At 38.6% G+C, this 14321-nt stretch overlaps 1 protein-coding gene across 2 annotated transcripts; it reads right to left on the minus strand.

Moving 5' to 3' along the window:
• Nucleotides 1-9633: 9633 nt before the first annotated feature.
• Nucleotides 9634-13858, minus strand: LOC120268342 (cell division cycle 20.2, cofactor of APC complex-like). Of its 2 annotated transcripts, XM_039275778.1 has the most exons (7): nucleotides 13345-13858; nucleotides 12496-12777; nucleotides 11284-11553; nucleotides 10423-11013; nucleotides 10115-10318; nucleotides 9978-10030; nucleotides 9634-9903 (listed from the first exon to the last, which is right to left on the minus strand). In XM_039275778.1, exons 1-5 carry the CDS (start codon nucleotides 13495-13497, stop codon nucleotides 10175-10177), a joined length of 1440 nt encoding a protein of 479 aa, XP_039131712.1. In that variant the 5' UTR covers nucleotides 13498-13858; the 3' UTR covers nucleotides 9634-9903; nucleotides 9978-10030; nucleotides 10115-10174. The 2 variants fall into 2 exon arrangements, with proteins under 2 accessions (XP_039131712.1, XP_039131711.1); XM_039275777.1 differs by lacking the exon at nucleotides 9978-10030 and having other exon boundaries at nucleotides 9636-9903.
• Between the last annotated feature and the right edge of the window lie 463 nt (nucleotides 13859-14321).

A 14321-nucleotide genomic window follows, 5' to 3' on the forward strand; every position in this document is an offset into this window, starting at 1 on the left:
CATCATGTGCAACTTGTTCGACAGAGGGGAGAAGAAGAAAATTTTGTCAAACTCCTGATGGTGTACCTTATGGGTACAGTCCTCTTCCCAAATACATCATGCTCGGTTCCAAACTGGATCGTTGATTATGTCGATGATCTACCTGCCATGGGCGATACGTATGGGTGCAGGCGACGCACAAGTGGCTTATGGAGGACATTCCACAAGCAGCCGCTCGAGTGCAAGATAGATGCGCCGGGAAGAAGACCAACACATGGTATATTAAGGGTTGCTCGGTCCCGCTTAACATCTGGTTTTACGAGCTGACCGAAATCGGAAAGAAAGTCCGTTTCGACAAGATCCCAAGGATGCTGTGCTACGGTGAAAGTACTTACCGGAAGCAAGCTGACTGATAGAAACCAAAATTTTGTTATCGTCAAGGAAAAAAAGGTAATAAATCATGGACGATGTTTAATGTAAGTCTTTAATGTTTAAACATATTATTTAGCTGCTTAACTTTATTATTTACGCTTTAAAAATTTATTCATAAAGGTTTAAATATTTTGTTCTCCGTTTAAATATATTCTATAATGTTTAAATATATAAATACTCTGTTTAAATATAGTTTTTAGAGTTTAAACTGAATGATTTCGCTGAAATTGTTTGGTTTACATATGTTAGTTTTCTGGGCTGGTTCCGGCGAATGTTGAAGAAGAAATATTTGTTGGGGCCAACCGACGGAGGGCAGCCTCTATCATGCGCGCTCGACGCTGTTCTCCTACTTCCAGCTCACCACGCGCACGCATTCCTCGACACTGGAGAAGCCCTCCCCTACCCCGCCAGATTGCAACAACCCCCCCCCCGACCACGACAACGACAGTCCCTCCGATTGTGGCAACCTTCCCGACCATGGCATCCCCTCCGACCGTGGCAGCCCCACCAACGGCACTAGGCGAAGATGTCACTGCAACTCTTATGCAGGCGTGCTAGATATTGATGACCGAGTTTCCTCGGCTTGTCGCTTGGGTTGACGCACTGGAAGGACGTTCACAATCGACCGCGCCGCCCCTCCAAAGAAATGAAGCACCCGGGACGAACGAGGCGTCGAAATTTGACCACGACGACATCATCGGGGTGGCTATTCCAAGACGGCCACATTCTAAGAGACTTGCAAAAAAGAGGAGAACAATATCGCCTCTCTCCACCACCTAGCGACAACGAAACAATAGTAACACCATCGGCTACCGACGTCAGTCATCGAGTCTATCGCCGTTGATGACATGGTCGTGACGGTGGAGGAGATCGTAGATGATATTGCTGTTGCCGCGGTTGAGAAGATCATTTACTCTCTTGTTAACGAAATCCCCGACCCGGTGGAACTGGCGGCCGAGAGTGCGGCACCAAAGATAGACACAATCCCTGAAGAATAAGAACAAGCTAAAGGTGTGTCTCCGCTGATGCCGCAGCTGCCGCTACGGTTGAGAAGATCGCTGAATCTTGCTGCGCAGCTACGACACGGCCGATCAAGACCGCATCGAAGCAAGACACAATCCCATAACAATAAGAAGCATGTCGATATGTCCCGGTTAATGCTCGCCGTCGTCCCCCGCATCGAGCCGCGACACAATCCCACAACAACAACAACCATGTAAGGATATGTCTCGCGGTTGATGTCGTCGCCGTCCCCCGCATCGAAGAAAGACGTCCGCGGTGTCGAACAATGTCAAGGCTCAACAACAGTGCCGCATGATGACCCCGACCAAGTAACAAGAGATATGATCAAGGCCAATCAAAAATTAGACGAGACTGCTCGGAAAGTCTTTGTTCCGAAGAAGAAAAAATGGGTTGCCCAATTGCGTCTTAACATATACGAGCAGGAGTTGATAAGGATCTTCCTCAACTGCCCTATGGACAGGTAAGTTTAAAGTTTTTATGATAGTGTTTAAATGTTTATATATTATCACTTAGTTTATCTATTTAACATTTAATTATTTATAATATCATTTGAAAATTGTCTATATCATTTATATAGTTACAATATTGTCGAATTATATCTGTTATTGTTTAACCTCAACACTGTCGTGTGGAAGAATGACACTGTCAGCACCACACGGGACAAACTATACACTCTACTTGAGGGGAAGGAGATGGTCACAGACGATGTGATGGACGCTTTCGTATGCATAATACAAAAGTCGTTGAGCAAAGTGCCATATCTCTTACAAGAAGCGCCTCCCATCACATCGACCACTGGCTACCGCTTTATGTCAAAGCAGACGACGCATTATGAAACCACTATGGCTATGATCGGAGATGCCGCGGCGCAACTTGCATGAAGTTCAAATTGTCATCCTCCCGATAATCATGAATGGCCACTTCCATGTCGCTCGCCCCGACAATGATAAACAAGAATACTGTACATTATTCTTCATGCGCAGGGTACGATAAAAGACGCTGCTGGACATGGTAAGTTATTTAATAAATTATGTCCGATTAATAGTGTTTTGGTATTTAATCGGTATTCTAATCTCAACTTGTATGTCTCGACAATGAATCTATTCGACATTTGTGTCGATATGGAGTTCTAGCGAGTCGACGACCTCAAAAGTACCCACTCAGTTCACTGACACGGAAACCCCACGACAAAAAAAGGAAAGTGTCGATTGTACTGCCTATGTCATGCGGTTTATCGAGCAATTACTCGCCGATGAGAAGCTATGGCTACCGCAGCATGTATCGTCCCCTTACTCGAGATTAAAGTATGTTTCCCGTGATACTTAAGGAGGGGAGGGCACAAATGGCCCATGAAAAAGAGGGGGTCGTCGTAAGTGGGTTGATAGAATTCCTAGTTTTTGGTTTGATTTTCAAATGTAAACCGAGACAAATGCAATTCATTGTTTTTTTGTTTTTCGAAGAACATGACTTGTATATCTCAATGTAAATTTTGTTTGTTTTCAATTGTAAACCAGATTAAATTCAATTCAGTTTCATTTCATTGTTTAACTTACAATGTCATTGTTTACCTTTTCGCTTTCATTGTTTAAATTTACCAATCATCGCTTTAAATATCAGTGTGAAATGTTTAAAAATTACAGCTTTCTTTTGTTTAAAATGACATCTGCTCTGCTTTAAATAAATGCGCTCATCAGTAAAGAATAAGAGTTTATCTATTTAAATATGAAAAGTTGCCACTCAATTCAGATTGTTTCACTTTAGAAATCAGCTTATTTACAATGCCTAGTCGGCGACAGTTTCATTGCAAGATCTACGATTGTGACCGGATCCGTGGCAGCGGCTGCAATGTAACTCACGGACATCAAATACTTGCCACTCGATCCTCTTTCGTCTAGGATGCCCATGCTGCCTTCTCGTCACATACGGTCGCAAACGAAGCTCACGATTTCCATATGAAGGCTTGTCATTGTCGGGTATGGGGAATATAGCTTCCTTATACGTTAGTTTGTAATTGTCGACGATGAAGTAGCCGCTAATAAATCGATGAACGTTAATGTCTGTCTGCATTATTGCAGCGCAAGCGTGTTTGCAAGGGATACCATAAACTTGCCACCTTCGACATGTACAAGTTCTGATGGCAAGATCTACAGAGTTGCTGCACTGGTCGATCACTTCGTAACGATCATCGACACAACGACCAACACGAAGATTTCGGCTATCCTCGACAATTATCTCTACCTTCGAATGTATGTCTGGGCATAAGTAGGTCTCCCATTTGTTCGCTTGCTCACGGCGGTTACATAACATGCGCATCAACTTGAACCTGTCAAACAAGGTTAAACAAAGACATTGATGGTTAAATAATTGGTAAATTATTTTAAACAGTAGGGTAAATATTTAAATGATAAAAATAATATTTAAAGTCAGACAATAATATTTAAACAATTATGAAACGTTTTAAAGGGTAACACCAAATGTTAAGTGTAAATCAACATTCGCAGACCTTATGGAGTCCACCATTTTCGTCACCGGTAAATGGCGAGCTTCTTTGATCCAAGCATTGAACGACTCCGCGACATTTGAATACATCTCACCTCAACGATCACCTCTGAACAGATAATTCGACCAATGTGCCATATCCGATTTATTAATTAACCAGTGATGGGCTTCGGGTGATGTGGCCTGTAGTTCATTCACGGTATCATCGAATTCTTTAGCCGTGGATGCCCATGCAATGCGAAAGCATATAGACCAGCACTCCTCCCTCAATGCCTTCCCAAGTCTGATATTGGCTTTCATAAAATTGGCCTCCAAATGTCAAAGACAGTATGCATGTGGCGAAGAAGGGAAGACTCGCAATCATGCGCTCACAAGGCCCTTGGACCTGTCCGACACGAAGGTAATTATCTCATGATAATCTCCTTCCTCGTATAAAGCATCGCCTAACTTGGATATGAACCAAGTCCAATTGGCATCGGTCTGATTGTCGACAATACCTAAGGCGACGTGGAAAAAATCATTGTTTCCATCTTTCCCTGTGGCACCCAAGAGAGTACCTCGATACTTTTCCAAGGAGGTGGATACCATCGAGAAACAACGACTCGCAAGCCTTCTTGAATCCCACAATACATCGCTACGAAAAGAAAAGAATGCACGTTAAAAACTGATCACCGTCTCTTTCCACGATCGCAATGCTCGCCGGGTTTGTCTCGACCCACCTTATCCACGCATCTAAAAGCAACAAATCGTAGTCGGAGATGTCACTTTGCCGATGAGGACCACCCGGGCATGCTCTTTTTCCCAATCAAGCTCGCTTGTATGGTATGTGGACACCATGTTCCCGAACATGTCCTTCCGAATGTCGATGACCCTCTGACAAGGCCGGTCCTCGAGCTTCGAATCACTCGTGCGCTTACCCATTTTTGGACGCTTTCGGATGTGACGCCGAACCTATTCCACCACCGCAAGTGTGTGACGAGTTGATTGTCTTGATTTTGAAAGTATTTTTATTATACTCTTTTGATGCATGAAGGCGCCAATGACAACCATCGGCAACAAGATTCCATAGTCAAAATTTGCGTTTGATTACAAAAATTTTGAAAGTACGTCCCCTCGAAAATGTTCAACACTGGCCAAAACGTTGTCCGATATCCAACGACAAGACATTTTTAGAATGATCTCGACGAGGAACGAAGACATTCCCACACCGTCGAGGTCACCATGGGGTTGAACGGAGCGCTGCAGAATCCGAATTCCTGTCAACACTTCAGTTAAATGAAAACATCAATATTTTAAGCAGAGAATAGACTATTTAAGTGATAAATTAAACATTTAAATGTTAAATTAAATAGTTAAACAGTGAACAATTAACTTAAACGAATAATACAAGATTTTTAACCAAAGTGATCGACACACTTAAACAATAATGAACCCTATACAACTCGGATCAAATAAAAGAGAAGGAACTTACAACGAGAAAAACTTGTTTTTCATTAGATTCGACAATGGCACATCGTCTGCCTCTCGACAACAAGATCAACTACAGCGCATTTGAAGATGGAGTGCACGTGATACATCCGCTGAAGTCAACATCGCTTTTCTATTGGACAAAACTGCTTTTATATCCATCGGGTGTGATAAACTTCACCCTCGACAAGGGAAACTTCGAGACCCCATCGCTCACATATCTCAGCTAACACCAACTCCCAAGAAGTCTGAGCCGTGAACATTAGCACTCTTCCTTCCCCGTTGTATCTAGCAATACCACAAAAACTCTCCATAATATATCGTCCGAAAACCAAATCGTACAAACCAAATGAAGAGAAGAAGAAGAATAATAAGAAGATGTAAAGAACAAACAGCAATCAGAAAGGCAAACAAAAAAGTGCACAGTTGTATGCATAAAGGTTAGACTAGACGTGATGTGATTGGGCGGTATTTTTCCCTCCATCCCAAGGGCAAAAAAGGAAATAACTAGTGTGGGCCCACTTGAACTAACAGACAAGGGGTAATCTCTAGAGACAAATATTATTGGATCCATTATACTTTTCGGCCGGGCATCCTTGTCTGGAAGTTGGCGTATGCTTTCCACCATTGTCGCGAGGAAGCCATATTGTCATCACTCGAAGGAAAGTTCTCACCTTATCATGAGTCTTTGTTTAAATGTCAAGTTTTTTATGTTTAAACCAATACATATAGTGTTTAAACAAACGGTTAACTGTTTAAATAATTTCTATATCGTTTAAATAATATGTAAACCGTTTAAATATAGTGATTTAACTGCTTTTTAAAAATATATGTTATTGTTTAAATCGAATGCTTTCACCGACATCACGTCAAGATGGATACCTCCCTGGGTCACTGCTTTAAACATCTTTTATGTATTTGCTTAAAACACTCGTTGTCATCTCGTTTTAAAGAGTAAATCGATTATTATTTAACATTTTGTTTTGTTTACAATGCCGTTTTTTGTCTCTCAAATTGTTTTTACTATGTCTCTGTTTAAATTTCACAAGTTATCACAAGTTGACACTCAAATAAGTTTGTTTTGTTTAAAAATATTTAAACATTTACAATGGCCTCGATTAAATATCGAAGTTCACACTCAAATAAGTTTGTTTCATTTAAAAATAAAAAACATTTACAACATTTACAACATTTACAACATTTACAACGCCTTCTGACCTCGGACACTCGTGAGTCGACCCTCGTTCGCCTATTAAGATTTTGGTTTGACTCACCAAGCATCTCGCACTCGAATGCTCACGCAGTTGCATAACATGCGCATCACTTGAACCCTCGCACAACGAGAACACAACACGTTAAAAAGGTTAAGCAAACACATTCATCAAAACGCTCTATTAATCAATGTGTCATGGTCCGACTTAAGCGAAGATCCCGAGTTAAATACGTAAAATAATATTTGCACTACCGATGAAAAAGTTTTTTTAAAGGGTGAGAACAATTCTCAAGTGATAAATATCAACTCCGTCGTAAAGGATGTTTCATGATCTTCCTCCTCTGGAGAATCCTCCGCAATCAAGCAATAAGTGAAAACTTTCTTTTCTTGCCCAAGTCGAAATGCCCGCTTAATTGCTTGCCCGTCATCCACCGCTGGAGAATCCTCCGCATTCAGGCAATTATGAGGGAATTTCGACTTGGGCAAGAAAAGATAGTTTAACTTGTTGCGTGATTACGGTTGATTGATTCTCAAGATGAGGAGGATCATGAGACATCCTTTAAGATAGAGATGATCTTCAAATTTTGGTCTAACTCCAGCGAATATCATACACAAGAAGCAGATGAGGAGGAGGAGGACGACGAGGAGGGGTTGTCCAGGGGAAGGGTTCTTCCTTCTCATTTATGGTGTGAAGTCCATGCAGTGTCGACGCTTCGCATCCGAGAAAAAGGGAAACGCACAGTGGACCGAGCTCGATCGATCACAACGAACGGGTCTTCCGATATTTATAGTTACATGCAGTAAGAATTAATGCGGGCCAATAATTTCTTTCCCGAACGAGATATCATAAACTCTGCACCGCCACATGCCAACACTTCGATTCAAAATGAAAAAGATCAATATTTTACGCAGAGACTTTGAGAATTTACACGTTAGGTTAATATTTATACGTTAATATGAATAGTTAAACAGGTAACGACAAATTTAAACGGAGACGACAATTCTTAAACAAATATGTAATATATTTAAACACATAATAGCAACGTTAAACAGTATTTAACATATACAACTAGATAACCATAAACGAGAAGAACTTTACAATGAAATGAACTCGTTTTCAGTAGGATTCGACAATGGCACATCGTCTGCTCGACAACAAGATCGACTACAGCTCATTTGAAGATGGAGTGCACTTGACCAATCCGCTGGAAGTCAACTTCATTTTCTGTTGGACAAACCAATTTATATCTCTCGGGTATGATAAACTTCACCCAGACTCATTTCCTGAAACAGATTTACATATATCATTACCACAAAAACTCTCCATAATAAACATCCATTGCTTATAAATTCTGTTACTCCCTCCCTCCCGCAGAATGGTTAAAGTGATAGCAACGAAGAGATTTTTACCAGATCACTGAAACCGCAGAATCGAAATCGAACAAACCAAATGAGGAGAATAACGAAGATGTAATGCAACTTCTAAACATTGTCTCAACGTAAAAGCAAATAGAAAGCTCCACATAAAGGTTGGACATGATGTGATTTTGGCGCTTTTTCCCACCATTTTTCCAGTGGCAAAAATGGGATTTTCACAACATGGACCCATTTGAAGTGAACGGTAGGGGGTAAAAGGGAAGTTAAACAATAACGGAAGGGATGTCCGGGGTTTGCCAAACTTGGAGGGGCTGTTTGGGAATATTTGAAATTCACGAGGGGTAAACAATAATTTTCCCAATATAAAATATAGATGAAATTAAAAATATCATGTATATTTATTTTATTTTATTAAGACTATGTTTGATTGCCCTTTTTTTCCCTGAAAAAAATTTTTCTAGGGTGTCATTTTTCCAAACTAAATAGAGTCGCTTTGTTTTGCCAAAATTTTTCCACAGACTCTACCACGTGACTCTATTTTCCCTCAAATCAGTGGAAAATTTTTCCTGCCTTCACCCTGGGAAAAGTTTTCCAGGGAAAACGTAAGGGGCTATATGAAAAGTTTCATATAACGTGCGATTGAAATATTTAAAATAACTTGTCTTTTAAAAATTTAAAAGAAAAAGTTTTTCCTTTTCTTTTAATAAAAAGATAAATTATATAACGATAATATTTTTAAATAAATTTATCTAGATCGAATGCATCATGCATTTTGATGGTATGATTCAATTCACTGCGTTGTTTATAATTTTAAAATAACTTTTCTTTTAAAAATTTAAAAGAAAAGTTCTTTTTTTTTTAATTTTTTAAAAAATAGATAAATTATATAACTTGATAATATTTTAAATAAATTTATTCAGATCAGATCCCGTGACATTTTGATGGTAAGATTCAATTCCACGTAGCGCTAAGATTCAATTCCACTAGCGCTGTTTATAATTTAATAATTTTAAAAAAAAATTCCATGGAAAATATGACTTTTACAAAGAAAATTAATGCAATCAAACAATAAATGAGGTTTTTTCCATGAAAATGTTTTATTTTCCGTGGAAAATAAGAGCAATTAAACAACAAAATTTGAATTTTTCTTAGAAATTTTTTGATTTTCTAGCTAGAAAATAATGCCAATCAAACTTTTCTTTTTTTATTTTATATGTAAAATTTTCCATGGAAAAATTTTCTTTTCAAGTCATTTTTCATGTTGCCAATCAAACACAGCCTAATTTCTTTTTTTATCCACTAAAATTATACATTTAAGTAGTAAAAAATAATGTATTTAAATAGATTGATAAAATTAAATTTAAAAATTAACACTTACACGATATAAAAAGCTTATAAAAAGTAAACACTCGATATATTTTACTCAGAAGAAATATCATACAATCCGAGTAAATATAGTCAAAAGGCTGTTGTTTATGTTCTTTTATTTAGCCATAACCAGAAATGCAGTTATCCTATGAAATACAAAAAGAAATACCATGAAGATAAAAACAATCAAAGTTCTATATATATATACACACATAGAAACAATATATTAACATAACAGAGAAAATCTTTTCTCCTGACTTTTTACCTTCTTAATTTTTTGTAAGATTGGTTTTCAAAGTTTCTCTCAATTTTCAGAATTACAATTCTCCAAAAATAAAAAAAAAAACCCTTAACAAATCAAAGGGGGAAAAATAATATAATTAGGTTTACAAAAAGAAATCTCTCACTAAATAATAATATAATAAGGTTTACAAATATACCATATGAATCCAATCTCCAAATAAGTTATCCCACAAAATAAGTGAATCTTTCCACGAGAAAAGGCTGATTGAGATTGTCAAGGAAAATTATTCAGCAGGTCCACTCTGTACCAAAGGTATGAAGCACCTTTCTTCTAAATAACATTGAGACTCAAAACTACAAATGAATTACTTCTTACCCAGAAAAGCTTGAATCCAATCACAATCAAATTGGTCATCAAACTCCAATATACTAACTTATGCAACATAAATAAATTAATTCACCAATAACCATAGCAATAAGAGAACCATTTTATCAAAAGGAACATGTATTTACCTCTTTCTTCATGTACACTGAGGAACAATAACTTCTCTCATTAATAACTCCTTCCATGCATCATCTGATGTGGCTGAAACTGGAGAAAGGGCCAGCATGTGCTGCTTTAGCAGCAAATTTCAGTGTTTCAGGAGATCCAAACACATGCCAAAATCTGAGTGTTTCATCCCCAGCTGCAGAAGCAACTGTGCAGCCATCCGGGCTCTAAACGAAAATATAAGAGAGAAGAAGGGCATTAGAAAACCAAACAACCAGAGTTTTACTTATATACTTATTTTATCTATATACTGGGGAAATTCAATGCATACCTGAGCCATGAAAAGAACTCGAGAGGTGTGACCAGTTAGCTCTGTGATTTTAACCATTGAAGGATACTTCCATAGAGTTAGTTGGTTCTGTGTGAATCCATGAGAGCTCAGTAACTCCCTCTCGTTCTTGTTCCACAATAAGGAGCACACTTGAGAGCCAGTGTCCACTGAATTCAAGCAAGCACCTGTGTGGGTGTTCCAGAACTTGATGCATCGATCACTCCCTCCCCCACCAGATGCGAGCAAGTTGCTCTGGAATGGGCACCAAGCGAGGGCCTTCACAGCTGCCATGTGATCATCAAACCGGTGAAGCCATTGGTTTTGATTTGGAGTGAAGTTTGACGAGGCCATTGAACGGTCCCATATGAGAAGAAGGTTGTCATTGCCTCCACTGGCCAGTTGCTGGCCAGAACCTGACCACCTTAGTCCGCAGACTTCTTGCTGGTGTCCTCGGTAGGTCTGAACAATGTGAGACCTTACTCTCACATCATTGTTGACAATCATGCCGTCCATTCCACCCGTTGTTAGAATATTGTTGTTCCATGCCAGAGATCCAACACGGGATTGATGAACACCTCTCAAAGTTCTCAACTGCACAAGTTTGTCATAAACAAAGAAAGAGCATGATCAGCTTTTATTGGCACAGAAGTTACAATAGCAGAGATGATTCAAATTCATGCCATCTAAAGGATAATTTGGAAGCATAATTGGGCAAAAATATGGCAAAATATTTCAAAGTATTGAAATGGACAAGAACCGGGCATTGCACTCAGTTTAGTAGTAGAAGAGATGCTGCAAAATCATATATCATCACAAAGTAGCAAAATTTGGTAAGATAAGAAAACCGAAATGGTGACTAACCAAGCGATTGGAGCTTGTGTCCCAAAGCTGCACAGCAGAGGAGTTCAACCCAATGGCGATATGCCGACCATCAGAAGCCCAGCTAACGCTTGTCACAGGGCCATAGTCTTCTTCCACGGTTGTAAGTTCAGAGGTCGAACAGTTGGTTGCATTCCACAAGTATACCGTGTTCCCAAGGGCGATTGACAACAAATTGCTGCTTCCCCAATCCAGCAGGTTCAAATAGTAGTCATCCACTAGGTCTGGTGCATCTAATGTCTTCTCAGCAGACTAAGGTATCAAACAAAATAGGAAGAATGTGAGTGCTGGAAATGGTAGAATGTAGACAATCAAATACTCATGTCAAACAACATAAACTGAGTAGAACAAAGAATTGGAATTGACATCAAGAACCCACAACAGTTTAAGAATATTTTTCTAGTACTAATTGTGCAAATATGAAGTACATGTCTATGTGCATGGTAATTCACAGTGATATTAGCATCTTTTTTAATTACTAAAATTAGAGAATGAGTGAGAGCCTAACTCCTTCATTCGTTCAATGTAAAGTGGTAGACATATGCTGTCATATACATCACAGTCAAGTTCCAGAACAACTGAGCGGTCCATTAAAGATCCATTTATTAAACTTCAAACATCGTAGTCAGTCCAAATCCATCGAAACATGCATTATCATAATATTAGCAATGATTCAATCACTTTATTCCTATCTCTGGTCATAAACAAGTTAACCAACTTCATATCCTTCCTAAAATTAGCAATCAAGCAATTCTAAGGATATATCTTTTAAATGAAGACCTTGCAACCCTACATGAACACCTAACAACCAGCTGCCAGCCTTCCTCTAGAAATAAGCTCTTGATATGGTAACATACAAGAACTTTAGCCCTCACTCTTAACTAAAGAGAATTTCCCTTAAACTCATAGGCTTGAAGAGTCACCACTATTTCAATCAAATAAGTTTCCGCCAAAAACAACAAAAGCTAGAAGGTATCTCTCGAAAAGTATAATTAATAAGAATCTAACTCGTTTACGGTCTCTAATTTTCTCATGAACATAATAGATTTTGGGCAAGATAGATATGAAATCCAAGAAAAACTCCACAAAAGAAAGACTTGAGATTGAAAAGGGAAAAGCAAACTTCTTGATATACACTTTCAACAGGTGCGGGAAAGATATAGCAGAGCCCCAAGATTTAAAAGGAATACTCACTTGTGGAATATATCTCTGATGCTTGGCTGACTTGGATTGATGAGAAGAAGTGCTGTCCGAGAAAACTTCTTGGAACACACTTTCAACCAGCGCTGGTGGCTTGCTCTTGAATGCAAGGATTCTGGTCCTGTTCTGCAGCAGGGCCTCAGCAAGATGCTTCCGGTACGCCTCTTTTGAAGGAGAAGAGGCAGCTGCATTCTCCTTCTCCTTCCTTGATTCAGTTAGAAGAGAGTGCGCCCGATCAAAATCCATTGCTGATCTGTCTGGAATGAACCTGTCAAACTGAACACCAACCAAAACCCCATAAATATCACACTTGGAAAAGAGATTTTCTAGGAATAGCACAAGCTTCACATTAAGAAGATATGAATGGGTAGTAAACCAAACGACAAGACTTGGATAATCTTCATTTCATGAAATCAAGATTGTAAATAGAACACACGTATTTCCATCACAGGATAAACAATCATGTGATAAGCATACACCCACTGCCGGCAAAGATAAATTCATAAACATTAATGTCAACAGATGGCTATTAGAACTCAGAAAACAGGGAAGAATACTGAGTTCCAGGCATTGAATTAAGCAAAACAGAGGAAATTACATTCGAAAATGGACTAGAACTCTTAAAACTAAGATCAAGAATTGAATCGAGATCCTGATGGGACAATGTAAAATCAAAATTCCATTTTTGAAGTGCTACAAACCTAGTGAACGAATTTAACGATCAAACCAACGAAAAATACCAAAGAATCAGAAACCCTAGAGTCAATATCCACAAAACCAAAGAAGAAAACCACAAACTTCCAACATCCAAAGCGGATCAATAAAAAGAAATAGATCACTAACATTCTGATTCTTCCGAGAAGACGAGCCGCGCACGAAGGAGGTGGTGCTACGCATGGAGGGCAAATATGGCTTCGAGACAGCGACTTCCTGAAGTGGCCGGCGGCGTAACCTAGACCTTACCTTCTCCGATGACGAGGAAATCCCCGCATCCATTTCGTCAAGAAAACAAACAAGAACTCCCAAAACCCAACGACCTAAATCCCTGCAAAACACGAAGAATCTGAGAAATATGAACAAGAAATCACAAGAAACTAACAAGACGGGATGATCGGGAGGAAGATAGAGGATCGCCGGCGATCGAGATTGATGGCAATAGGGCGATGTTCGCGTTGGCTTGCAGAGAAGAGAGAGAGAGAGAGAGAGAGAGAGAGGGATCGAGAGAGCGCTTGATTGAACAACGAATGAAGCGAAGAAGAGAAGGAGGGATGGAGTTTATATAGCGTTTGCAAGCTGGGGTTTGGGTTTTCATTGAAAGGCTTGAAACGCATAACGGCTATTTTTATTTTTTGTTTTTCTTTTTCAATTTATTTAATATTAAATTTAAATACAATGCATATTTGTATTTGTACTTGTACAAACGTGTATGATCTCCATTGGGAATAATTGGGAAGGAATTCTATATACATATATATATATATATATATACATATATATATATATATTATAATTGTGGTTTGTTATATATATATATATATATATAGGTCAAACATCAGGTCAAATTGATTGTAATTATGATTTAGAGTTCAGATTATTTTACTGTGTATTTTACTTTTTATTATATATAATTTATAATTACAGTAATACTATTGAATAAATAATGCATATCGTTGGTGTTGGCTCCTTTATTTTTACCCGGCCTTTAAGTAAAGTTAATCGGTTAAAAATGACAGAACATAAATCAAATTTTATTATTTTTTTTTTTGGACTTCAAGAGATTGTGAGTTCATTACTTCCATTAGAGGCAAGCCTTTAATGTT

The sequence above is a fragment of the Dioscorea cayenensis genome, chromosome 9 (genome assembly GCF_009730915.1).
Source record: "Dioscorea cayenensis subsp. rotundata cultivar TDr96_F1 chromosome 9, TDr96_F1_v2_PseudoChromosome.rev07_lg8_w22 25.fasta, whole genome shotgun sequence".
Taxonomy (NCBI): Eukaryota; Viridiplantae; Streptophyta; class Magnoliopsida; order Dioscoreales; family Dioscoreaceae; genus Dioscorea; species Dioscorea cayenensis.